The sequence below is a fragment of the Sceloporus occidentalis genome, unplaced genomic scaffold (genome assembly GCF_023333645.1).
Source record: "Sceloporus occidentalis isolate IW3139 unplaced genomic scaffold, rSceOcc1.0.p SCAF_3, whole genome shotgun sequence".
Lineage (NCBI taxonomy): Eukaryota > Metazoa > Chordata > Lepidosauria > Squamata > Phrynosomatidae > Sceloporus > Sceloporus occidentalis.
Genome location: NW_028316983.1, coordinates 221,075,862 through 221,102,479, shown reverse-complemented (window position 1 = coordinate 221,102,479; position 26,618 = coordinate 221,075,862). Strand labels below are relative to the sequence as shown.

General features: G+C 38.3%; 1 protein-coding gene across 3 annotated transcripts in view; it reads right to left on the bottom strand.

The window, feature by feature from the left end:
- VPS13B (vacuolar protein sorting 13 homolog B) overlaps positions 1-26,618 on the bottom strand; it is a 472,964-nt gene that overhangs the window by 145,657 nt on the left and 300,689 nt on the right. For all 3 annotated transcript variants that reach the window (XM_089517705.1, XM_089517703.1, XM_089517704.1), the window contains exon 34: positions 678-1,371. In XM_089517705.1, coding sequence (XP_089373831.1) covers positions 678-1,371 — 694 coding nt within the window. The remainder of the gene's footprint in view (positions 1-677; positions 1,372-26,618) is intronic.

The following is a 26,618-nucleotide window of genomic DNA, read 5'->3' as shown; positions in this document are numbered from 1 at the left end:
GGCCAACAATTTGAAACATGAAATATCAGTTTTTGGAGTAACAATAGCAATTTGGATAAAAATTCTGATATTTGTACTTAGCATGAAACTTTCAGAAGGATTACAAATGACCAATAGCAAAGCTATTACTGCAAGTCCAGACCCTGTGTATGTGTTTGTCATCAAATTGCTGTTGACTTATGGCAACCTCATGAATTTCATAAGGTTTTCTGAGGCAAGGAATCCTAAGAGGTGGCTTTGCCAGTTCCTTCCCTTGAAATACGTAAAGCCTATAACATCTGGTATTACTTAGTGGTCTCCCATCCAAGTACTAACAAAGGCACGTTACAGACGGGCCCATGCGGCGTGATGCTGCCTGATCTATAGTTGGTTGGATGGCATGATGCCAGCATGGGGGCAGGTGGTTGCCATGCCCCCACCCTGCCCTCACACCGGTGTTTTTTGACAGTCTGCTGAGGGCCATAGAGGCATTCTGTTATATTGTGTGCTTTAAAAACAACCACTCTGAACCTTAACGGTGAGTAAATGTTAGTACATGAAGAAAAATTACCTATACTAGTGGAGATTTAAACCTAACTAAGCTTGGGTCACTCAATCCTCTTTTGGTTTTGTTAATCTTTGAACTAAAGAACTGGGTAATAGATAAACTATAAGATTTATGGCATAAATAGTCTTACCTGCACATTTGTAATCTGAAGCTACACCTTTAAGGACAGCATCAAACACAGATATTTCCATCCTCTGTTTTCTGTGGTGGCAGCTTAAGATCAAAGAAGGCTGAGATACAACAAGATGTAAAAATGGCTCTAACTGCAAGTCACCAGTTCCTCTGCGACCGGGCTGGCGGACAATAGTTATACCCAAGGCTTGCCTTGCAGATGATCTTGTGGATGCATGAAGACTTTCTAGAGATAAAAGGCCTGTCTTTTTCCCAGGGGGTAATGAATTGTTACTATTTAAGAGATCCTCTGCTGTTACTGAAGAAATACCTGCTTTGACAGTTTTCTTGCAATCAGATTCAATGGTTTCTGTAAGGTTTAATGAATTTTTGGTTGATTTCTCATCATCTCTCTGATCTTCTGTTGATTTTGATTTAGGTAAACTCGTAGAGGAATATGTCATGAAGGAGATGCGGCTTCCAGTAATAAAAATGTCAAATGGAATAAAGTTCAGGTTCTTCACAATGGAAGACTGTCGGGAAGGACGGGCAATGCGGTGATGGCTTGTGCCACTGTGCTGTTCTATTTGAACTATTCTAATCTTAACACTGTCACTTCCAATGCCGCTGTCTTGGGCTCCACTGTAACGTGAAGATGTTTCAACCATACCTCCATCTGACATATCCATTTTTTTCTGCTCATATTTGGAAACCTGGGAAGGAAAATATTACATTAACTTAAAAGAGCCATATCCCAAGTATTTTCATTTCAGTTACATAATACAATTGCTATATAAACATGTAGTCAAAAGAGAGAGAATTCAATTTAAAGGAAAACTTGTCAAATTAAATTTTAAAAAAGGAATCACTCATGAAAACCCAGCAAGTGTTTGTTTCAGAGAAATGATAACTCACATTTAAAACATAATAATAATATTTATGTATACCCCACTTTTCAGCCAAAAGGCTATCGTGCCAAAGAAAGATGTGGCAGTAGAAAGAAATATATTTTACATCAAACTAATTTATCTTTGGATATTTTAAATCATTTAGGCAACACTCATAACAAAAATACTCGATCAAACAATTAAAGACATTTTAATTGATGTTTAATGTAATGCATCTGTTGAAAAGGTTATTTTTATTTTCTTATGCCCCATTATGGTGCGTGCACATGCCATCACTGGGAACAACAGAACTTGAGCATCTATGGATTTTGGTATCTGTGGAGTAAAGTGGAAAGATATAACTCAGAACACTAAAGTAAGGATAATCCAAGGCACTGTATTCCCTATCACCATGTACTATTATACTGTAATGCAGTATAGAATGAAAACATTGAAAGGTGTCAGAGTAATTTTGAGCAGACGAGATGAAGCTTATCCAAGGAAGATGGAAATACAGCGTCTAGCAAAATTCAGTGATCTGGTTGGAAATGTGCAACTAACACCACGTAAGGCTGTGCTCTTCCTAAAGAACCAGGTATTAACTTTGGGAGTTCTCTCATACAGATACAGGCAGTATCAGTGGCTATGAGTACTTTTTCGCATCTTCACCAGGCTCATCAGCTGTTGCTTTACTTACAGAAAACTGAGCTTGCCTTCTTAGTGTTTTATTTATTTCATTTATATGCTACCTTTTTCCTGGAGTGGGACCCAAGGCAACTCACAAAAAAATAACCTGAAACCTATCAAAAAAATCTTAAAGACAATTAAAATAATCACATTAGGAAAGTATAGTAATTAAAAGGCATACAAATGTTAAAAATAAAGCATCCCCCATAAGAAGCATTTCCGTGATTACACATTAAAAGTAACATGTTTTGGGTGCCTCCAGGCATAATTATTGTAAAGCACTATGCCAGTTACATCAGCTGCCTATAGGTTTCTTGGCCCTATGTTAAAATACTAAACAGTTCAGGAGCAGGTAATCTGGAGAATATTAGCATTCAAACAATTCTGCTTGAACCTCAACATCAGCACCTAGAGCTGTAATGTTTTGTCCAGTGATTAAAATCTGATATGGTGGAGCAGCAGGCTTTTCCCCACAGTGTCCTTGGCATTACCACCATATTTGAGCCCATTGGTTATGTTTTTTCCCCCTGCAAACCTGCTGCAGACCACTAATCAATCGCTCATAGATCAACAACAATCCACAGATCAACACTTTTTGAGAAGCAGGGTCTAAGCCATTGGTAAGAATACAGTGCACCCTTGGCTTACACGGGGGATCCGTTCCGGACCCCCCTGCGTAAGCCAAATACCGTGCATGCTCAAGCCCATTCAAGTGAATGGGGCTTATGCATGCGGTGGTGCATGCCACAGGCGCACGCCCCATTCATCTGAATGGGATGCGCCACCCCTTGCGCCCTGCACACTCCCGCACAGCTTTGCACATAAGCTCAAAGCTGTGTATAATGCAGGTGCACTGTAATAGGATTAATTACTATATATACTCATGTATACTTCTACACATTTTAGTCAGAAAATTGACCCCAAAAACCTAAGTCATCCTATCCACAGGTCAATGTAACTGCTGCACTTTCTTATTAAAAAGGGAATGATAGTTAAAGCCAAGAGCATAATCTATTCTGGAAGCACTGACTCCCATCTGCTCTCTCATCCATCCAGCCTTTAGTATAAGCACAAACAGTTATTCCAACTGGAATTTTGTAAATTCTTTGGCATTTTTTCCCTTTGCTTCATCCTTTAATCCTTTATTACATGTCCTTAGGATTTACCCTTGACGTACCCACAGATCATATCGAAACCCACGATTTTGGCCCCAAAACCTGCCCTCAACATGAGGTTGAATTATGACTCTGAAACATCAGAGACAGAGCCTTCTCTGTGATCCCCTCATCTTTCAAATACCCTTCCCCAGAAAATGTTAACAAGAATAAATAGGTCTCTGCTTGCTGATCTTTAAAAGGCTTTTAAAGACTTGTTTATTCCAGTACATTTGTTAATATTCATGTAGAGTGATTTTAAATGAAGTTTTATTTGCTGTGGAATTTCTTATTTTGTTATCCTTGTAGGCCTAAATATCCAAAAGGCATCTAATCCCATCTGATCTTGGAAGCTAAACAGCATCAGTCCTGGTTAGTATTTGGAAGGGAGACTACCAATGAATACCAAGTTCTGTAGGCTATATTTCAGAGGAAGGACCTGGCAAAAACCGTCTTTGAGTATTCCTTGCCTAAGAAAACTCATGAGATTCATGCAGTTGTTATAAATATCAACAGGACATTTGAAGGCACATACATACACAGTTCTTATTTGTCAATTATTTATGTGCTGATAATTGCTGTTTTTATGTTTTCACTACTTATTTTCATTTTTAAAGATTTTGCAGTCTCTTTCTGTAGGCTTTACCCAGAAAGGTGGGCTAGAAAGCAAATATAAATAGCATATGAAATCATATGCCTGCTGACCAGTGGTCAATGAGCTATGTGAAGAGCTGTAGCTCAGTGCCAGAGGATGCGCTAAACATGCAGACATTCCCAATATGATATGTCCCCAGCAACAAGAGGATTGGAGAACAGGAGATAGGGAGATCCTCTCCCTAAGACACTGGAGGGTGGCTGATAGTATAAAAATCTCAAATTAGATGGATAAATGGTTTGTAGCACAAGATAATTTTTAAGGTTCCCAATTGGGCTTCAGTCCTCCATTTAACTTTCTTGTAGACCAGTGGTTCCAAACCTTGGTCCTCCAGGTATTTTAGACTTTAGCTCCCAGAATTCTCGACTGCTGGCTAAGTGTTTTATTTATTTATTTATTTATTTATTTATTTATTTATTTATTTATTTCCTGCCTTCCTCCTGATATAGGGACTCAAGTTGGCTTGTGCTTTTGGGAGTTCAAGTCCAAAACATCTGGAGGACCAAAGTTTGGGAATCACCGTTCTAGACTGTGTTTTAAAATACTGATTAAATCAGTTTCCAAAGAGGTAGCCATGTTAAATCTGTTGCAGCAAAAATGGCAGTCCTACTGCATCTTTAAAACTAACAAATCTTTATGTCATAAGTAAGAATTTTATGCATAGTCAGTGTTAATTGTTAACCATGCAATTGTCACTGTCAGGATTATATTAATGGTTACTTTCAATATATTCAGTATCTAATATATAAGACATCGGTGGGAACTGTGTAGCTCTCCAGAAATTGTTGAAATGCAACTCTCATCAGCCTAAATCAGAACCAACATCAAAGTTAAAAACTTGATTGAAATAAATTTCCCATCATTTAGGCACAATATGTGCATCTAATCCATATTTATATTCCTTTGATTTACTTGCCACTAGTTATTGCTCTATATGTTATAGCGCTAATTAACTGTGGAAATTTTAAAGGGTTTTAATTATTTAATTATACTTTCAATGCTCTACTTGCTGGTTTCCCCTCTTATGCCTTTGTTTTGATACCAATTTATATTTTCTATTTCTACATTCTTATAAAGCATAACATAAAGCAATCCAGTAGCATCTTTAGGACTTTCGAGGTTAACTGGGAAGAAGAATTTTCAAGCATAAAATTTTGTGGACAGACTCCACTACATATGCCAGAAATTTCATTCTAGTTGGTCTCAAAGGTGGATTTTGAGACCACTGGATTCTTTTATGTCTTCTTATGCTAAAACAGATCAACACAGCTATCTCTTTGATTACTACTTACAAACCATATGGTGCATATTAATCTCTTTTGGAAACCCACAAAAATGAGCTCTATTAGAATTTTGTATACCCTTCTTCTTTTCATGTTGCCACTCCAGAAGGTTAAACTGATGTATAAAAAGCAGACTGTATTAATTCATATTATAAAAGATCTCAATAAAAACATTAAAGACAGCATATCAGCAATTAAAGTGAAACACTGATGGATCCTTCAATCATTAAGCACAAGTCCATGTTGTCTTCAGGAAAACTTAGGCTTCAGTTAGCTTCTAAGGAAAGGGGGTTTTACAGCTAGAAGCTATACTGACAATATCATATCTTAATGATCTAACTAAGCACACAGACAATGCCTCCAAAAAAGAATTTCGAAGATGCAGAGCTTGAAAGGTATGGTAAGAAAGAACTAGTGAAATATGGTATGGACACTCCCTTGGAAAATATATATCTTTATATGTCACTTAGCCAGTTACTGAGTTAGGATTTGCAGCTATTAACTTTAAAAGGCAAGCTTGGTAATAAATCTGGGCATCAACTGAATATCCTTTTATATTAGTGAACAATTCCAAATGTTAGAACTCTAAAAAACTTTCTTTGCTTTGTTATGGAAGGAATAGACCAATACTTTAAAGATGTCAAATGCACCAATATCAGCTTCCTGATAGCAAATGTAATGGTAACATTTATCATTGAGCTGCATTAATATCAGTTCACTTACTCTTTACATAACCCATTTAAAATGAACAATAAAAGTTTTCTTTAATTAGCTACTGGTGTGCATTAACATGATCATGATTAAACCATAAAAACCAACTGTACATTACTCAAGTCCCCTATCACATGTGTTTTAAATTATTTTAGTTGAAAATGTACTTTGAGTCCCTTTTAAAAGTTCAACCTTCTGCTTTCAGAGAATTAAATGCATATTACTGCAGTGGAGAAGATAATGTTTCAGACCTCCAGGCATATATTAAACACACTGGCAGCACATTAGACAAAATGCTTTACTTATTAGATACTTCCTATTCTAAACAGTGTCATCAAAGGCTAAAAACAAAATCCATATAAAAGCTGCACAATGCTTCCACACAGAACCTGTGCCAAAATCCCTGTACTTTCCAACTAATGAGGAAAGGATGTGCACTCTTAACATATGAATGTAAGATTTTCCAAGCATTTACTTTAGGAAACAGTGCTATTGATTCCATATGGCTTATGTTAAATGAAACTGTATTGGTAAAATAACCTTTAAGATATCTGGCATGATAACCATAATTAAACAATATTCAAAGGAATAAAACAAAAGGGAATGTGGTTTCACAATGGTTAATTAAAATAAAACGAAAAAACACAGCATGTCATCTATCAAGATAAATTGTTATTGTTTTTAAAAAAACTTTAAAATACTGATAAAATATACTTTTAGATAAAATCTAGAAGTACTGGGAAAATACTTGTGGCTTAAAAATGGACAGTTTGGTGAAGAAAAGTAGTACAGGACTTGGAATTTTTTTATGCCAAGAGAATAGTTTTAAAGCTTTGAGCATAACCAGATGCATCTTAAAAATCAGAGGAATTTTGCAGTTTCTCTATTTGGATGAACTACAATGTGAAAAAGTTTTCAATTGCTGAAACATGTCAAACTGATAGTTTACTTATTAGATATCTTTGGTGCATTTTTTTCTTCCTTCCATGACATATAAGCCCCCCTTGTTCCCCCAGGTGATGAAAGCTATGCTGGTAGCTAGAGTACTTCGGGCAAATTCTTTCCTGTCATGTGTTGAGATAAGTGACTTTACTAGCTTAACCCCTTGAATTCAAAAGCATCTAGGGGAGGATAAGGAGATAAGGGCTATAGTATGTGTCCACTCTGTTGCTGAGCCTTCTAAAATATAAGAGTAAATATGCTCAAGTGCTTTTTATTATTAGGACAAAGAACTGGAAGACCATATTATGTATTTTATCCAAGCCCCAGACAAAACAAGTATATGTAAGGCAAGACAACAGATGCATGCTTTCCTGGAATCCTAAACCTCTTCAGAAGAAATGTCGAAATTTCCCAAGTGGAGAACAGTTACATTCTATTTCAGTGCAAAAGCATTAGGTAAGAGTAAATTTTCACACAGGAGGTGGCAAAGTGCATGTTAGTTCTTCAGTGAAAATAATCTTGCAAAAGCCACAATATGCAGAAAGTTTACCGTTATCACACAAATAGTGTTTGCTTTGAGTATTACTTCTTATCTCATAAAAACATTGAGGGCTCAAGTATTATTTGGGCACAGGAAAAAATTGTAATATGACACCTCATAATAGGATGGGAGTCCCATCCTATAAATAAAATCTTATGACTCAGGAAAGAAAAGTTTATATATTTAGTCTGAAATCACATTGACCTAAATCTAGTTTTGTGTTATGGTGCTGCAGTGCCAGTATGAGAGCTCTCAGCATCACAAAACAAGCTCTGGAAGGTTTATTAGTCCTCAACAGGATTTCAGGGCGAACAGTACTGGAGAGGGAAGATTGCTCTTCCTCTTGATTCCACTGATGAAAACACTTCTATCAGTAGATGTCCCTGATTGGATTCTGGCTATTTTCCATGTTTCTTAATTAAACATGACTTACACCATGCTCCAACCGCTCCCCTTTGGATTTTTTTTCATTACTTCAGTAACATGTCAATGGAACTACTCACTGTCTGCACAACTTGTCAACTGCTTCTTAGCACCACACACTCTAAAGTATGTTGGGAGCAAAATAGAACCACTGATCAATTATTTCTTTATACAACATTTCTATGCTCGCTTCTATACAAATTTTTTATTAGTCACCTTTTTTATTTATAATAATAACTCTGTGAGATTGGGTTTGAGGGATAATCAACCAAGACTACTTGTGACTGGGATATAAAAAAGTATTATACTAAGATAATACAAATATGTTAATAATAATAATAATAATAATAATAATTAGTTTATTTATATCCCGCTTTTCCAATTTGGCATGTTGGCATGATCCTAAGATGCTTTGTAGATAGGGGATCATTTTTTGTGGCATTACATGGTTCCTACCTGTTAAAGTGAGAGCTGAATTATTTCAACCACATTGTGTTAACATTTCAGAGGTTTTCTTTATAATATAAAGCTTGAAAACCAGAAGACATCACTTAAATAATGTATGAAACCCTATTCAGCTTCCTATCTGGTTACTTGGTTAAGTATTGTAAAAGAGTTCTGCTGAAACACATTTCAACATACACATACATAGAATGGAACTTTGGCTACTTACCATGACTGTTCAGACTGATCTGTGGAGAAGATGACATCTAGAACTATTCAAGAAGTGAGTGTATTATTTTATATATTCTTTTCTTAGCCTACTGTATCCCAGTGGTTCTGATTTGTCTGCTTGTCTTTTTCCTGGTGTCCAGAACCTGAAATTCTGCAGCAGTATAGTCTAGTTTTGTCTGCAGACACGACCATGTTACCTGTACTATTAGGTAATGGCTCTCAATATCATTTGCTGTGGTATTGTACACACATTTTGCTGGCAACTGAAAATGGATTGGCCATTGTGTGAACAGAATGCTGGACTAGATAGGCACTTAGTCTAATCCAACATGGCTCTTCCTGTGTTCTTAATACTATTAAGTGTTGCCACCAGAAACCAGAAGAAGACTAGGAATGGGAAAGGCAGTTATGATAAACCAGACAAGATCCTAAAGATTAAAAATATAAAAATGAACAAGGCCTGGGGCATGTGGATCATCCCCTTTCCTAGACAGATGGATGCTTGGTGAAGGTAATAATAATAATAATAATAATAATAATAATAATAATAATAATAATAATATATGCCGCCCAATCACTGGGAATCCAGGCGGCTTACAACAGAGGGGATAATAGACGGTACCCTGCCCTCAGGCTTACAATCTAAAAAGACACGACACAAAAGGAGAAGGGAATGGTGGGGGGAAGGGGATCAGGTCCAGAATTCTTCTCTCCCTCTGAGGCCTGGACCAAGGCAGATGGACTGGAGGGAGGGCTCTTCTTCTTCAGGCTAGCCCTGGTGGAGCTGGGCCTGCCTGGTCAACTGCCTCATAGGCCGGAAGATGACAGTTAAGGAGCGAAGAGTCTCTTCTTCCAGGCTAGCCCTGATGGAGCTGGGCCTGCCTGGTCAACTCCCTCGCAGGCTGGAAGATGACAGTTATGGAGGGAGGAGTCTCTTCTTCCAGGCTAGCCCTGATGGAGCTGGGTCTGCCTGGTCAACTCCCTCACAGGCCGGAGGATGGCAGTTATCAAGATAGGCACCCATCTCCCTAGGATAGAGGCTGGGTGGTGGTGGCTCCATCTCCTCCCCTTTCCTGGCCAAAGCAGTGCCTGGGCTGGATCGGTACCTGGGGAAGGCACCCATCTGGCCAGGAATGGGCCGGCATTGGCACGCACACCCTTCGTGGCTGCTCTCTCCTGGCCTTTTCCTTTCCCGGGGAAAAGCCCAGCAGTGAGGATGAAGAGGAGTGCATACACACATGGTGGCTTGACCTCATGAATAATCAAAACTGCAAGTATCAAAGCCATGAATGTGGAGGGACTACTGTACATTCAACCTAGACAATAAGGAAACTGAAATAGTTAAAGATTTCCTGTATCTTAGATCAATCATCAATCAGAATGGAGACTGCAGTCAAGAAATTAGCAGAAGACTAGGAATAGGAAGGGCAGCCATGAAAGAACAAGACAAGATCCTAAAGAGTAAAGGTACACAACTGAGCACTAAAGTTTCAATCTTCCAAGCCACTGTATTCCCCATTGCCATGTATGGATGTAATAACTGGACAGTGAAGAAAGCAGACAGGAAGAAAATCAATGCAGTGACTCATTAGAAAAGAAGAGAATGCTAGGAAAGGTAGAAGGTGGTAGAAAAAGAGGAAGATTGCATGCTAGATGGATAAACTCAATCAGGGAGATCACAGGTCTGAATCTACAGTAGCTAAGCAGAGCAGTGGAGGATAGCGGGGCTTTGAGATGTCTCATCCACAGGGCTGCCATGATTTGGGATCAACTTGAGGGCAGTTAGCAACAACAAAATAAATAACAATTACAGTAACAGTTGTAATAGAACAATTGTTCAATCCAGTTTTGTTTTTAATTTATTGTTAGCAGCTTTTTTTGTGTGAAATGCAGGGCACAAATGGAGGACGTAAATAAATCTCTTGAAGGATGCTAAGAAGCAGAAGGAGAAGAAACAATGAATTAAATGGGACGAAGATCAGGCTTTAAAATTTTGATGATGAAAAAGTAATTAGTGGTGAACAGGTTAGTGTGAAAGGTTGGATAGTTTGTACCATAGAGTATGTATGGATTAGATGACTAGTTAAAAATGAGAACATCCCATCTGAAAGCATGTGCTCATATAAAGGAACTACATTATGAAAACAAACCATAAGGAAAGGCTTTCAGACAAAATACATATGATTAAATGCAAAGATAAAAGTTGGAGCCAAAATCCTGCAATATTTTATTTTTAAAATATCTGTCAGACAGTGAAGCAGTCTTGAACTCTAATAAAACCAAGCTGCACCAGTGAAGCAGAGAAAATGGTGTATGTACATCACACACATATCCTCACTTGGTGTAGGCAACTACCAGAGTTTAGGGGCACATAGCTTCCTTCCTCAGGGCATTTTGAAAGTCTGCACCATACTTACTGGCTACTTCCCTTGACTTTTTTTTTAATTTAAATGAAATAGACTAAAATGTGTGTGTACGGGATTTCACCATGCTTTTGGACTGCAAAGTTATTTAGACCTGGTAGAGGCCTTTAAAAAACAAACAAACCCAAAGCAGGAACTTATCTGGTAGTCAACTTTGCATTGGCCATGGCAAGGCATTTTGGGTAAAAATGGGAATCCTGAGGGACCCTGGGAGCTCTCAGAAAAACCTTTGGGCCATATGTTTCCCACTCCTGATATACATATATAGACACACAAATATATAAATCAATATATTTATACACACATACATATACAAAAGAGAGCAAGCATAGTATAGTGGTTGGAGTATTGGACTATGATTCTGGAGACCAGGGTTTAAGTCCTCACTTGGCCTGGAAACCCACTGGATGACCTTGGGGAAGTCACACTCTCTCAGCCTCAGAAGAAGGTAAAAGCAAACTCCCTCTGAACAAATATTGCCAAGAAAACTCTGTGAAAGGTTCATCTTAGAGTCAACATAAGTTGGAAATGACTTGAAGGCACACAACTACAACATATATAAAAAAATAGATAGAACACTTGGTATAAAGTGCAGGTCAGAATACAAAATAACGTCCAATTAACCAGAAACAGCAGCATATCTGAGCATGATTCACTAATTATTATTAGTTTTGTATTGTAGAACCACTCACTGTTCTTTACAGTTTATACATAATATAACACAAATCTGTTTTGAGAAGTAGAGACAACACTGTTATTTGATGCATATACCCCCTTGAAAAAGTTACCATGTTGACTTTTAAAAACTAGAACTAGATTGATATCTCCTGAGAAAGCCTATAGAAACGAATATTAAGAATCCAGAATGACAAATGACAAACATCCAGAATGATGTTATTACTTTCACTAGGTTGGTATTTCCAACTCCCCATCATGAAACATGATACAGAACCTACTCAAGTTTCATATCTGGACAACTTATCATGCAGTATTGGGTTTGGCAACCTGTAGTCTCCACATCTCAACTCTTCCTTTTGTTATGCTGGCTAGAGATGATACTATTCTCTCAATATTTGAAAGGCCACATTGCCCACCCCTGTCTAAAAGAGAGTATATCAATGGATGCCTTCTTACTAAACATAAGTAATCTGGAAAGACATTGACAGAATAATTGCCAGGCAACATTCAAATAAGAACATTTTATTTTTAGCCTTCTCTGCTTTGTATTGGCTTTTTTCACAGAATGGTTCCAAAGAGGGTGCCAGATCAAGATACTTAATACAAAGGACGCTGGAGTTTAGGAGTGTGAGTGAAAAGAAGAAAGCAAAGCATTAGATTGTAAGAAACTTTTTGTTGTGTACCTTCAAGTTGTTTCGAATTTATGGCAATCCTAAGGTGACCCTATCATGCGGTTAACTTGTCAAGATCTGTCCAGAGGGGGGTTGCCATTATTTTTGTCTGCAGCTAAGAAAGTGTGTCTTGCCCAAGATCAGCCAGTGGATTTCCATGGCCAAGCTAGAATTTGAACCCTAGTCTCCTGGTCCAACGTTCTAATTACTATACCACATTAGCTTTTGTAAAAATCTACAATGCAACAAACAGAATTTTGTGCCAGCCAGAAAAATCAGCAGTAGCAGAATATGTTCTAAAACAACCTGGGAATAAAATTCTATTTGAAAACACTCAAATTCTGGACCACACCAACACTATCGGGTCAGAATGCACATGGAAGCCACTGAAATCCACAAACACCTGGACAACTTCAAGAGGAAAGAAGAAACCTGAAAGTAAATAAAGTTTGGCTACCAGTCCTGAAAAGTACCAAAATCAAGACTCAGCACATGCAAAGAAACATCCCCCAGGGTCAGGAGGTAACCAGCAGACAATGGCTCACTAATTAAATATACACACTCCTCCTCCCATATCCTCCCATCCCAAGGCCTTGCCATTCACCAACACGCAGATTCACATGTAAATTATTTCCTCTCAACCAAGGGCCACACAGATCTACGTCACACACTTCCATGCTACCCCAGACACCTCCATGTCACACACTTCCATTCATCTAGAACACGGCCACATAGTCCCCCAAAACCACAAAAAACTATGGATGCTGGCCGTGAAAGCCTTCGATTTCACAAACAGAATTTTCTTTAAAACCTGACAGTTATAATGTCAGTATGTATTAAAACATTTTATATACAAATAGATTTTTATTGTTGGGAAAGTCTAATTCTACATTACATGCTATTAAGAAACACATTAGTTCAAATATGCATTTTTAAAAAATAACTGAAATGTATCTGAGGAAATAGACTGCGTCTACAAAAGCTTATGCTGCAAACTCTTTCACTCAGTCTCAAAGATGCTACATGATCCCTTTGCATACTGATGCTCCAGACTTACATGGTTATGTTTCAGAAATGCCTTAAAATCTAGTATTTCAAGCCTGGGCTATTTTACTACATCCTTTTAGCATAACACCATTTTTACATATTTTTAAATTCCACACTGCTGTTGTAACAGTCCATTGTGCACTGTCATGATTGGTTCACAACTGATTATAATTAAAAGAAGTAATCGACAGAATAAAAGAGAACACATGTCTATGAAGTGTTTTTAGGATTTCATCAAAGAATGGTTTTAGGGATGTTTTCAAACTGGTGGATTTACTTTTTACATTCAAGAGATGCATGTGAACACACATTATTTCATATACTTGGGTTATATATTACAGTCGGCCCTTCTTATGCACGGATTTTTTATACACGGATTCAAGCATACATGGTTTGAAAATGTTCAAAAAAAGTATAAATTTCAAATATCAAACCTTGATTTTCCATTTTTTATAAGGGACACCATTTTGGTATGTCATTATATTTAATGGGACTTGAGCATACACAGATTTTGTTATACATGGGGGATCTTGGAACCAAACCCCAGCGTATAACAAGGGTCCACTGTATATCTATCTAATCTAATCTAGTCTAGTCTAATTTATCTAACATATATCATCTTAATGTCAGAATGTTAATAAAGGCATCTATGGCGGGGTACAGGCCACCTCTCTTTTCCGCGAAACTGCGCTGCAGCATCCAAATTGTGCGGCGTGGCTATGTGGAAGCAAAAGGACCGCTAAAAAGCGGCACCTTTTTACGCCGCTGCAAACTGCCTGCAGCGGCGCGAGGACATCACTGCCACGTGTGCCCATCTGGAAGGTGCATGGCAGTGACGTCACAGCTGTGCGCGCCGTGTATACGGCGCCGCACAGCTGTGACGTCCTGGTGATGTCCTACGGTTGTGGGGCGTTTAGAAATGGCGCCCCAAGGCAACTCTAGCACGTCACCAGGATGTGCTACAGGGCCCATTTGTCCAGGGCCTATGCTAGCTCCCAACCCCAGTTAAGCAAATATTATTGTGTTATTTTTAATTCAAAATGAAGATCAGACAAATATTTTGCTATCAACACTTCAGAAGCAGTTTTTAGACAGAAGAAAAAGTATGGTGGAAAAGTACTGTTCATTAGCTGTTTATTATTACCAAATAATATTATTTCTTCCAATTGGGTAGGCTGTTGTAGAACAACTGGAAGAACTTTATTAGGAATTGATTGCAATGGAAAGCAGAGTGTCTCTGTAGGTTCAATGTGTGCAAATATTTAATTTATGGTACCATTAGCACCTAAATGAGCATACATAATAAACTGAAGCAAACAGTAGATATGTGAGATGTATTATCCATTATTTTCAATAAGCAAGTTTTATAAGTTGACACAATCCTATATAGATAAGGAAAAGTTTAAAAAACATTTTTGGAATAAATAGCTGTGGTGTACATGTTTATATACTTTGCAATATAAAACAAAAGTTATCTGGTCTAAGTATAAAAGTAGTTATTTGAAATTTAAATAGTCAAAATATAACACAATCCACTTAGCTACCAAACTAGGCTTCTGAAGTTTTATAAATCTGAAGATTGATTTAAGTTATCGTTGAGACATAAAACAAAAGACTGCTATATTTAATCCAATATTGTGATAGATTCCGAAAGAGGCTGGCCAGAACATTCATCTCTTTTAAACCTCTATAGTAAGGTTAGACAAAGACAAAAGAAATACAATCTCAACAACAAAGAGGTCTGTTTCAGATAACCAAATAACATAGACCTTAAAATCTGGACTGTGCCCAAACTTGCACTTAACACTCAGGTTAAAACTGCTTGATCCAAAAGGGTTACTTCTGAAACACATTGAAAAAGGAATAAAAATAGTTTAGATTAAGTTAACCAGAAAAATCTGCTTTGGTACCTTATTTAGTATTCAGATTTCTGACTGCACAATTTCTAATTTGTTTTTCTTATGGGAAACCATCTCCTTGGGATAATTATTGATTTAGTCACTGGTCAGCATGCTAGATTTTACTATGGGAGGAAGCAAATGTTAAATCTTTATCAACAACTATTACATAACTGATTGCAATAAATTTTTATCCTTTAGAATAATATAAGAAGGTCATATGAGTAGGGCATTTACTTCATGCTAAAGATTTAGAGTCATGTCTAATTTTTACAAGAAATAAAAGAAAATAAATAGGGCACCTTAAATTCCCAGGACTTGCTCTGCCAGCAAATAAGTGCTTGGGATGTGGTGTGCCAGATATTTAAGATAGCAGACATGATTAACGGCTTAGGACCCACAAATGTGCAGACCACCTCTACTACTTTTTATAAGAACAATGGTTAAAGTCAACTGATAAAGCACTTTCTTGACCATACAACCATGTTATCAAATTCTAACAGTAAGGGCATATAAAAGTATTTTTAGCAATTTCCCCCCTTTCCTAGGGAAAATAAGAGCAACATTTATCAATTCACACCCACAATGTACTGGGGATCTTTTGGCACCATACACACCTTAAAATAGGTGAGGGAGTGATCAGGCAGGCCCAGCTCCACCAGGGCTAGCCTGGAAGAAGAGACTCCTTCCTCCATAACTGTCATCTTCTGGCCTATGAGGGAGATGACCAGGCAGGATCAGCTCCACCAGGGCTAGCCTGAAGGAAGAGACTCCTCCCTCCATAACTGTCATCTTCCGGCCTGTGAGGGAGTTGTCCAGGCAGGCCCAGCTCCATCAGGGCTAGCCTGAAGGAATAGACTCCTCCATCCATAACTGTCATCTTCTGGCCTATGAGAGAGATGACCAGGCAGGCCCAGCTCCATCAGGGCTAGCCTGAAGGAAGAGTCTCCTCCCTCCATAACTGTCATCTTCTGGCCTGTGAGGGAGTTGACCAGGCAGGCCCAGCTCCATCAGGGCTAGCCTGAAGGAAGACTTCTCCCTCCGTAACTGTCATCTTCTGGCCTATGAGGGAGTTGACCAGGCAGGCCCAGCTCCACCAGGGCTAGCCTGAAGGAAAAGACTCCTCCCTCCATAACTGTCATATTCTGGCTTGTGAGGGAGTTGACCAGGCAGGCCCAGCTCCATCAGGGCTAGCCTGAAGGAAGAGACTCCTCCCTCTATAACTGTCATCTTCCGGCATATGAGGGAGATGACCAGGCAGGATCAGCTCCATCAGGGCTAGCCTGAAGGAAGACTCCTCCCTACATAACTGTCATCTTCTGGCCTATGAGGGAGATGACCAGGCAGGCCCAGTTCCATCAGGGCTAGCCTGAAGGAAGAGATTCCTCCCTCCATAACTGTCATCTTCCGGCTTGCGAGGGAGTTGACCGGGCAGGCCCAGCTCCATCAGGGCTAGCCTGAAGGAAGAGACTCCTCCCTCCATAACTGTCATCTTCTGCCCTATGAGGGAGTTGACCAGGCAGGCCCAGCTCTATCAGGGCTAGCCTGAAGAAGAAGAGCCCTCCCTCCAGTCCATTTGCCTTGTTCTAGGGAGGGAGAGAAGAACCACTGGACCTCATCTCCTTTCCTACTACCATCCCCTTCTCTTTTTGTGTCGTGTCTTTTAGATTGTAAGCCTGAGGGCAGGGAACCGTCTAATTAAAAATAATAATTGTAAGCTGCTCTCATAGCCATTAGGGCTGAAGGGCGGGGTATAAATACCATAAATAAATAAATAAAACATACATATGAATCATAGAGACCATAAACAAAAACACTTCATGGTGTACAAGGAACTCACACAATGTTTTAAAAGCAAATTGTATTTGTGGTAGTGAGAGTCTTCTTTAAAACAAGATGTACCTCCTAGCACTCCATGTTTTAAGCAAAAATAGGATTATTTTTTCTTTTTTAAAATCTGTAACTGCAACACTACTGAAATTAGCAGAATTAACCAAATTGTGTAGGGAGGTTTGCATGATACTCATCCATGCCCTTTATATTCATTACCATTATTAGATGAATGAGCTATAAAACCTTCCTCTTTCAGTGTGAAGTCAAAGGCTTCCATGGCCGGCATCCATAGTTTTTTTGTGGATTTTTTGGGTTATGTGGCCATGTTCTAGAAGAGTTTATTCCTGACGTTTCACCTGAAGAATAGCAAAATGAGGACTCAACAAATGCAAATGGGAAATCACCCAGGATCAGGGGCTTTCCCAGCAGATAACGATCACCAATTAGCAGACACTAATCCTCTTGCATTATCCTCCCACCCTGAGGCCCTGGCATCAACAACAGAACAATACAAAGTTAACATGGAAATCATTCCTGCCTACCCAGGCTCACATAGTGTGTGTGTATGTGTGTGTGTGTGTGTGTGTGTGTGTGTATCCAGCTCTCTTCTATGCCAACATTCTCTTGAAGATGCCAGCCGCAGATGCTGGCGAAACATAAGGAATAAACTCTTCTAGAACAAAGCCACATAGCCCGAAAAACCCACAAAAAACTTCCTCTTTCAGCTCACATTTTGTGTTTGATAATCATAAAATAATAACCTATTTAAAATATCTTTTAAAGGTTTTGGATAACTACTAGCTACTATGTTTTGGGAGGACATAGATGGGGATAGGGACCAACACATATTCATAGTATGCTCAAAGAAAGAAGAATGCTGTTGAATTTTATATTATTATTATTATTATTAACCTTTATTTATTTTATCTGCCTTTCTAGTGCATTCAAGCAGGCAAAGACTGTTTAATTTAGATTAACTTTTGGTAACTAATTGGTTGCTGCGAAAGTATCTTTTAATTGGATGGAGATTGGGGGTAGCTATATTTTATTTTCAGTGTTATAAGTTTAAAGAGTTGTAGATAGTATAGTTTATTTAATTGTTTAAAATGTCTTTATAATGATTGGTTTAAAATAGGAAACATCTGAAAAAGCCAATGTGGTTGCACATCAAACCCAAACAGATCTGGGGAAAAAAAGACTATGTATAAAGAATAGAAGGAAGGATGAATTAAGAAGAAAGACTACCGATGTGTATCCCAAGCTTGCAGGAACAGTATAAAGAAAGCTAAGGCCTGTTACAGACTGCCAAAATAAAGCTGCTTCGGGTCTCTTTGGAGGTATGCTATTTAAATGATGTATGGGTCCTAAGAGTCCAGAGGTTGCGCCAAAGCCACACTCCATTCCTAAGCACTGGAGTGCAGCTTTGGTGCAGCTTCCGGATTCTTAGGATGCACACATCATTTAAATAGCATACCTCCAAAGAGACCTGAAGCAGCTTTATTTTGGCAGTCTGTAACAGACCTAAATAAAGTTCAGAATTATCTGAGACTGTTTGGACAGTGTCCAAACAAGAAGCAATCATTCAGGGATAGAGAATGATCAAGTAGACGTTGAGGCCACTGTTCAGTAAGGATGGCAAAATACTGACAGATTACAACAAAAAGGCAGAAATACTCAAATACCTATTGTGCTTCAGTCCCCTCCTGCTGCCACAAACAAAAAGAGTATACTTCTATGCTAGCAGCAGAGACCTTGGCAAGGGTTCTGGATTGCAAATCAAGACTGATAGAGAGTTTAGTTAGGAATCATCCAGGTAACCTAAAGGAGTTCAAATCTGCCAAGTCAGACAAACTGCAACCCAAAGTATTTAATGAACTTGCTTGAGAAATACTGGGAGAGCAAGTGAGGTGCCAAAGAAACGGAGAAGGGCAAACAGTGTCCATCTCTTCTAAAATAGGCTATAAAGAAGATCCAGGAAACTACAGACAAATCAGCCTAATCTCAATACCACAAATAAATAAACAAAGAAGATCCAGGAAACTACAGACAAATCAGCCTAACCTCCATACCAGACAGAAATAAAGAAATTGAATTGATTATACAGGGGTTTGTCTGCAAGTATCTTCATGACAATTCAGTAATCAGAAGGAGCCAGCATGGGTTTATCAAGAACAAATCCTGACAAACTAATCTTATATCTTTTTTTGCTCAAGCCACTAGTTTCATCTGGATTTAGCAAAGTATTTGATAAGGTACCCCATAAGGTTTTGATTAGCAAGCTGATTAAAAGTGAAATAGATGGATTCTGTGATGGATCCATAATTGGTTAGAAAACCATGCTCAAAGAGTTGTCATCAACCGCTGTGCTTCAAATTGGAAGGAGATCTCAAGTGAGCGTCTCAGGGTTATAGGGTCATGGCTCTTCAACATTTTTTATCAAAACAGGGCTTCTGCCTGTAGTGAAGGAGCTTACACTTCCCGTAAAATCTCAGGTACACAACTTGGATGTGTTCCTGGACTTGGATCTGAGCCTGAATGCCCAGGTGTAAGCAGTGGATAGGAGAACATTTGCACAGTTAAAATCAATGTGCCAGCTGTACCTGTTCCTTGACAAGTCAGATCTGGCTATGGTGACACATACCTTGATTACATTTCGCCTTGACTACTATAACACACACTATGTAGGGCTGCCCTTTGAAACTGTTCAGAAACTTCAGTGGGTCCAAAATGCTGAAGCCAGGCTGTTGATTGGGGTGGGTACATGGACTGTGTGACACTCTTGTTAAACAACTGCACTGGCTACCAGTCCATTTCAAGGCAGAAATTAAAATGCTGGTTTTGATCTTTAAAGCCCTACACGGCTTTGGTCCAGACTATCAAAGCCAGGGTGTACAGTAGGATTTGCAGGGGAAGGCTTTCTCACAGTCCCACCACCTTTTAGGCACAGTCGGTGAGTACTCATTCCAGGTTGTGCAACTTGCTTCCACGGGAGGTCTGCTTGGCCCTCTCCCTCCTGTCTTTCCACTAGTAGGTGAAGACATTCTTACACCCAGGCCTTCTGAATTTTAATTATGCACTTGTAGTGTGTGTGTGTGTGTGGTGTGCTGTGCTTTTTAAATTTTAATTTTTACTGAAACTATGTTGTAAACATTTTAAAGTGTTTTTAACAGTTTTAATCGTATTTTTAAAATAATATTGTACTACTTTATTCTCTTTTTCTAACCATTCATCTAACTGTCTTTCTAAACCACTGTAAACCACCTTGGACCCCATTTTAGGGGAAAGGTAGGATATAACTACAATAAATAAATAATACATCAATGACCTGGATGGCATGGTAGAGGGAATCCTTATCAGATATGCAGATGATACAAAATTTGGTTGGGTGGCTAACACACGGGAAAATAATAACAGAATTTAGGAGGACCTAGATAAACTAGAAAAATGGGCAGAAATTAATAAAATGAAATTCAGTAGAGACAAATGCAAAATTCTGCATTTAGGCCACAAAAACCCAATACACAAGTATAACATGGGGGATATGTGGCTCAGCAATACTACATGTGAAAAGGATTTTAGGATTATTGTTGATTATAAGCTGAACATGAGCCAGAAGTGTGATGCTGTAGTAAAAAAAGGTGAACGCTATTTTAGCTTACATTAACAGCAGCACTGTTTCCAAGATAAAACAAATAATAGTCCCACTACGTTCTGAGCTGGTCAGGCCTCCTCTGGAGTATTACATTCAGTTCTGTGTGCCTTAACAAGAATATAGACAAGTTGGAGCAGGTTCTGAGAAGGTAAATGAGGATTGTAAATGATATGGAAAACAAAACATGAGGAAAGGTTGAGGGAATTGGGCTTGTTCAGTTGGTGAAGAGAAGACTGAGGAAGTGACATGGCTGTGCTCTTTAAATATCTCGAGAGCCATTAAAGAGAGAAGGGAGTGTTTTTTTTTCTTTGTTGCCTCAATGGGAAGGTCCAAGGGCAAGCTCCTTCGAGTCACTTTGGAGGTACAGTCGGCCCTTCTTATACACGGATTTTTTTATACACGGATTTAAGCATACATGGTTTGAAAATGTTCCAAAAAAGTATAAATTTACCTTGATTTTCCATTTTTTATAAGGGACATCATTTTGCTATGTCATAATATGTAATGGGACTTGAGCATACACAGATTTTGTTATACACGGGAGATCTTGGAACCAAACCCCAGCGTATAACAAGGGTCCACTGTATGCTGTTTGCATGACACATGCATCTTAAGAGGCCAGAAGCTGCACCAAAGCTGCACTCCAGTCCTTAGGATTAGACTAGAGCATGGCTTTGGCATGCCTTCTGGTGTCTCAGGATGCATGCTTCATTTAAACAGCACATTTCCAAAGTGGCCTGTCTGTTCGGGTTCTATGTCTAGTGGTTTAAACTTACAGAACAGGAGATTTTGGTTGAATGCTAGAATGAATGTCTTGATAGTAAGAGCACTTTGGCAATGAGATCAATTGCCTAGAGATGGACCTTTTCAAAAGAGGCTGACAGCTACCTGCTGAGGATGCTTTAGCTGGAGATTCCTTATTAAGCAGAGGGTTGGACTGAATGGCCCATGAGGACCATTCCAACATTATTAGTCTATGATTTACTTGCATGTTGTTTTAACTTTTCTGAACTGCTTTGGGTCCCCTATTAGGAGAAAGTCAGGACATAATTTAAATGAAGAAATGCAGTGGTCCTTCCACATTCTCTGGGCTTAGATGTACCTGACCCCGTGAATGTGAAAAAACTGCAAATAAAAAGTGCTGTTCTTTCACCCAAGAGAACACCTCTCCAGGAACCACCAGGTCTCCAGTGCAACTCTATGGTCAACAACTGCTAACGTTGATCACAGAATCATGCTGGAGGAGCTACAAATGGCTAGAGAAGTGTTTTCTCTACAAACTTGTAGGTTCTCCAGCACAACTCTATAGGTCAATGTCTGGCAGAGTTGCGCTGGAGGACCTAGAGATTCCCAGAGAGCATATTAATCAAAACCGTAAATAATCAAATCCGCAAATCTGGAGGCAAGCTGGAAAGATCGACTAGCTCAACCTCAACTCCAAGTTGTAAAGAAGTTGTGGAAAACCTAGTATTGCATCCCTAAAGCCTTATATAAAATCACAGTTGGCTTCCCTGTAGCATCTCTTTGCCCCTGAAATAATTGGAATGGCAATGTAAAGTGAGACAAAAACCAGATTACTCAGGAAGTGCTGAGACATTGAGTAATTCTTAAGAAAATGACATAATACTAATAATACTAATAATATTTATTTATATTTCCCGCCTCTCCCTGTGGATTGAGGCGGGATTACAGCAATAAAACAATTCCATATAAAATACAATTGTTAAAACAATAACATTACTATTAATTAACTAAAATAATGGATCATCAACTAACATTCACACTAGCATTCATAACTAAATCCTGGTGCCTTTGCCCATGACTGTATATGCTTTTATATTTCTAAATACTACATACAGCACACTACACAATCCTTTATACGTCCTACAGGAGACTCTCTGTTATTTATGAAGGCTCCTAGGAAGGCACAAGGAGAGCACCAGATGTCTTCCAAGGAGCATAAAATGAAAGGAAAGATAACACACTCTTAAACCTCAGAACAGGAAGTGTTATTCATTTTCTAGACACCCTCTGATCACAAAACCATTCACTGACATAGATCAATATATGAATTAACATTTGAAGAGGTGTAATGTGTTTTATCTAGTCCTGTAACATTACATGTTCTGCACTACTTCAGAGTACAATAAAAATCTTTTTTTTACATATGAACAGTAAAGCAAGAATGCAACAGTATACACTCACTCACACATACACACACCACCTTAAATACTACTTCTCATCATATAGTTGCCACATGGAGGCTGCCAGAAGCTGCCTTTGTATGTTTACTCTACATCATGGGCTATTTGTGTGGGCTGCTTCTTGTGATATTGTTCTCTGAGGGTGGCTGCTTGAAAGTGCCTCTGTGTGGTGCAGCTTTATGTCTCTGCCAGCTCATCATTTGGGTTGTACCTTGCACTGTGGTTTTCTTCCACAAAGCCTCAAATATTTATACTTCAAACTGGCTCTGTGTGGCAGCTGTTCCACAAGGCAAGCCATGGTATAGATAATGACTTGCAATGTGATGCAAGTGACTAGTGTCAATGTGATGGCTATATTTTTGTGAAGTGGCCCTCAGAACATCCTTAATACATGGATTTTGTCCATATAATAGCTAAGTTGGTTATGACAGTGTAGAAACTGGTTGTGCATGGAGCAGCCACTACCCAGAGGCAGTTTCATGTGGTCTCCACATGATGGCTGTAACAAAAAAATTGATCCCAGCTTGTTCATTGTAGCATGAGCTTCCAGAAGCAGCGACAGCAGCAGCACACTCACAGTGGCAATTTTTACTATAGATATCTCAACCATGTATTCTTTTGTATTCTAAAGATAAAATCTTGTGGGCTAAAATAAATGGGTAAAATAGGATGTCAAAATATACTGATTGTTAAAAATAAAATACAAATGTTCCATCAGGATCAAAGCAAATCAAGTACTTCTGTAGAAAAAGTGCATCATCCACTCAAACCTAAGCCGTCTGGCAGCCTAAAAAGTGTGTTGTTTTTTCAGATCTGTGTTATAATACTTATGATTCTTTTAAATAAAACACAAACGAGAAGAGTATTAAATGTAGCAGAGAGAAAAAGCAACATGGCATGATTATGTGATGATGATGATGATGATGATGATGATGGTGATGATGATGTTTATTTATTCCACCAAAGGGCTGTACATTAGAACATATACAGTTGGCCCTTGCCACACCCAGGAGATCCATTTTGCCTCCCCCCCCCCCGCATAGGGCAAATTTCATGTATGTTGGCGTCACATTGATTTGAATGGCAGCTTATGCACGCCACAGCATGTGCGCCATTTTGTCCCTCACCACCTGCCATGCGTGTATTCCTAAGCTGCAAATGGCGAGGGCGCATATGGCGAGGGCAGACCGTACAATGAAAAGTGAACAATACAACACCACACTATACAATACCAAAATACTAAAATAATATACTAATATGCTAAAAACAAAATTAAACAAATAGACAGAATGGACAGAATCATTTGGATTTCAAATCTAACAAGCCTAACTTATGGGTATGGCCATTTCTAATAGGGAAAAATAACGGACAGTTCCCACTAAAGTGACTGTGTTATAATGAAAGGAACATTTTTTTTTTTTTTTACACAAGAGCTTGGTGTACAATTACAGAGAATTACCAAAATTATAATATGAGATGTAGAATAAATTATACTACCTTAGTCATTTCATAGAATCAGAGAGTTGGAAGAAACCCTAAGGGCCATCAAGTTGAATCCCATGTCATGCAGAAATACAGAATCAAAGAACTCCCAACAGATGAATATCCAGCCTCAGTTTAAAAACCTCCAAAGAAGGAGATTCCATTACTCTTTGAGGGAGAGTGTTCCATTGTCAAATGCCTCTTGCTGTTAGGAAGTTTTCCTAAAGTTTAGGTGATACCACTGCTCATTACTGCCACTACTGCTGTTGTCTGTCACACTGGACAGACTTAGTGGAATAATGAGATAAATTATTTCTAATATATAAACAAACTGAAAAATAATTAAAGGACAGAAACAAGGTTAAAGAGGAACTTGAGGAAAGAGAAAAACTAAGTGGAACAGGTACCTAGGTGGCTGTGAGACACATCTGCATAAAAATTGGCCTTTATATTTTCAAAAAGTGGAGCTGCCATTCCTCTTTGTCCATATCACATTTGGTATAAGCATAGCACAACCCAATTAAATCTAGGTAACATTCCATTTTCAATAATTATGAAGTGCAGCTCTGAATTTTTCATCAAGTCCTGCAACATCTGGTTGTCTCCCTTCTGCTTCTTGATTAATTCCTATCCTGACAAGAGTTCTGACTAATTCAAAATCATACTCACTTCAGTATATTGTCTACAAATATATATTTCCATGACATAATATACCAAAGGATTTGGTTGGATTTTTGCATTTCCTTAAGCAATGTAACTTTGTACAGCAAGTTTTACTTTAAACTTGTGGGATCCTTCTTATGTTGATTTGTACTTCTAAAAAATCCCACAGAAGCCATTACTGTCTTCTTAAATATTTAAGCCTTAATGGCAGGCAAACAAGCTCTAAAGAAAACAAAAATGCTAGGAAAGCAAGTAAAACTAAAATAAAACACCTGTCTATAAATCAGGATCTGAGAGGTATAGCAGGAGGAATCAAACAAACTTCAGAATGTTACATTTATATAGAAGAACATTTGTCCTTTAACACCTACTTAGGTGAAAAGGCAACCATTTTTGAACTTCATTATGTGGTCCCCTCTAGCCATTTAAAGAATATGTTTATATTCTGTGAAAATGTAAACATTTAATTTACTCTATAACACTGGCTTTAGAAAACATATACACATGTTATTTCTAACATATGGTTCTTTTGAAAATAGGTTTAATATGATGATTACTTGATGTTTGTGAACAAAGTAATTACTGCTGCCAAATGCAACTATCCCAAGCAGCCTTGATACACTTAGCTACTCTGCCCACATTTTAAAACAAGCTTGTGATTCAATTATTGTAATACAGCAACAGCTTTTGTCTTGTATCCTTTTATAAAATAATACATCACAGAGCTTCCAAGTAACTATTCAAATTTCAGATAAAAATAGAATTAAAATAGATAAGGGCCATTACAATTTCTGATTAAAAGAAGTCAACAACACCTTGTGAAATAATTCTGTAGCATAATATTTTAACACAACAGCCTCACACAAAACAACATCATTCTGAATGTCACTATCTGACTTCTGCCAGTGATCTCTTGCAAAGTCTTTCATTTCCCTTTCCTCCTTAGTGTTTACATCCTGGTGTGTTATATTTGCAGATTTATGGCTGTTCTTCTCCATTTGTCATTTCTTAGTCAAATTACACACACACATTTAACTTCAAAAAGCTTGACAATCACTCAATCTAAACATTAAAATATTTTTGTTGCTTTTCTTTTAACTTTGAGATTAAAGATGTTTCAAAGGTCTGACTGCTGGAAGAGGTTTTTGCAGCTTAGATAACAGTGGATTGCCTTCCTTTGCTGGTAAAAGAAATGTGAAGGAGCTTCTAAGGGGAGCTAGAAAGAATATAGAAAGAGAACACATTTTGAGTTCTCCTCCTCCTCCTCCTGGCTGCTCATTCCTCAGAAGAAAAACATGGCTTTGAGGGGGAGTAAGTAAAAACAAAAGACCTCTGCCATAAAATATGTTATATCTCCTCCCAGAGAAAGATTAAAGGAACTACCAATATTCCACAAAGTGACAGCAAGATCATTCCTATGATGAAATTCTAATTCTAAAAAGCAATTTTGA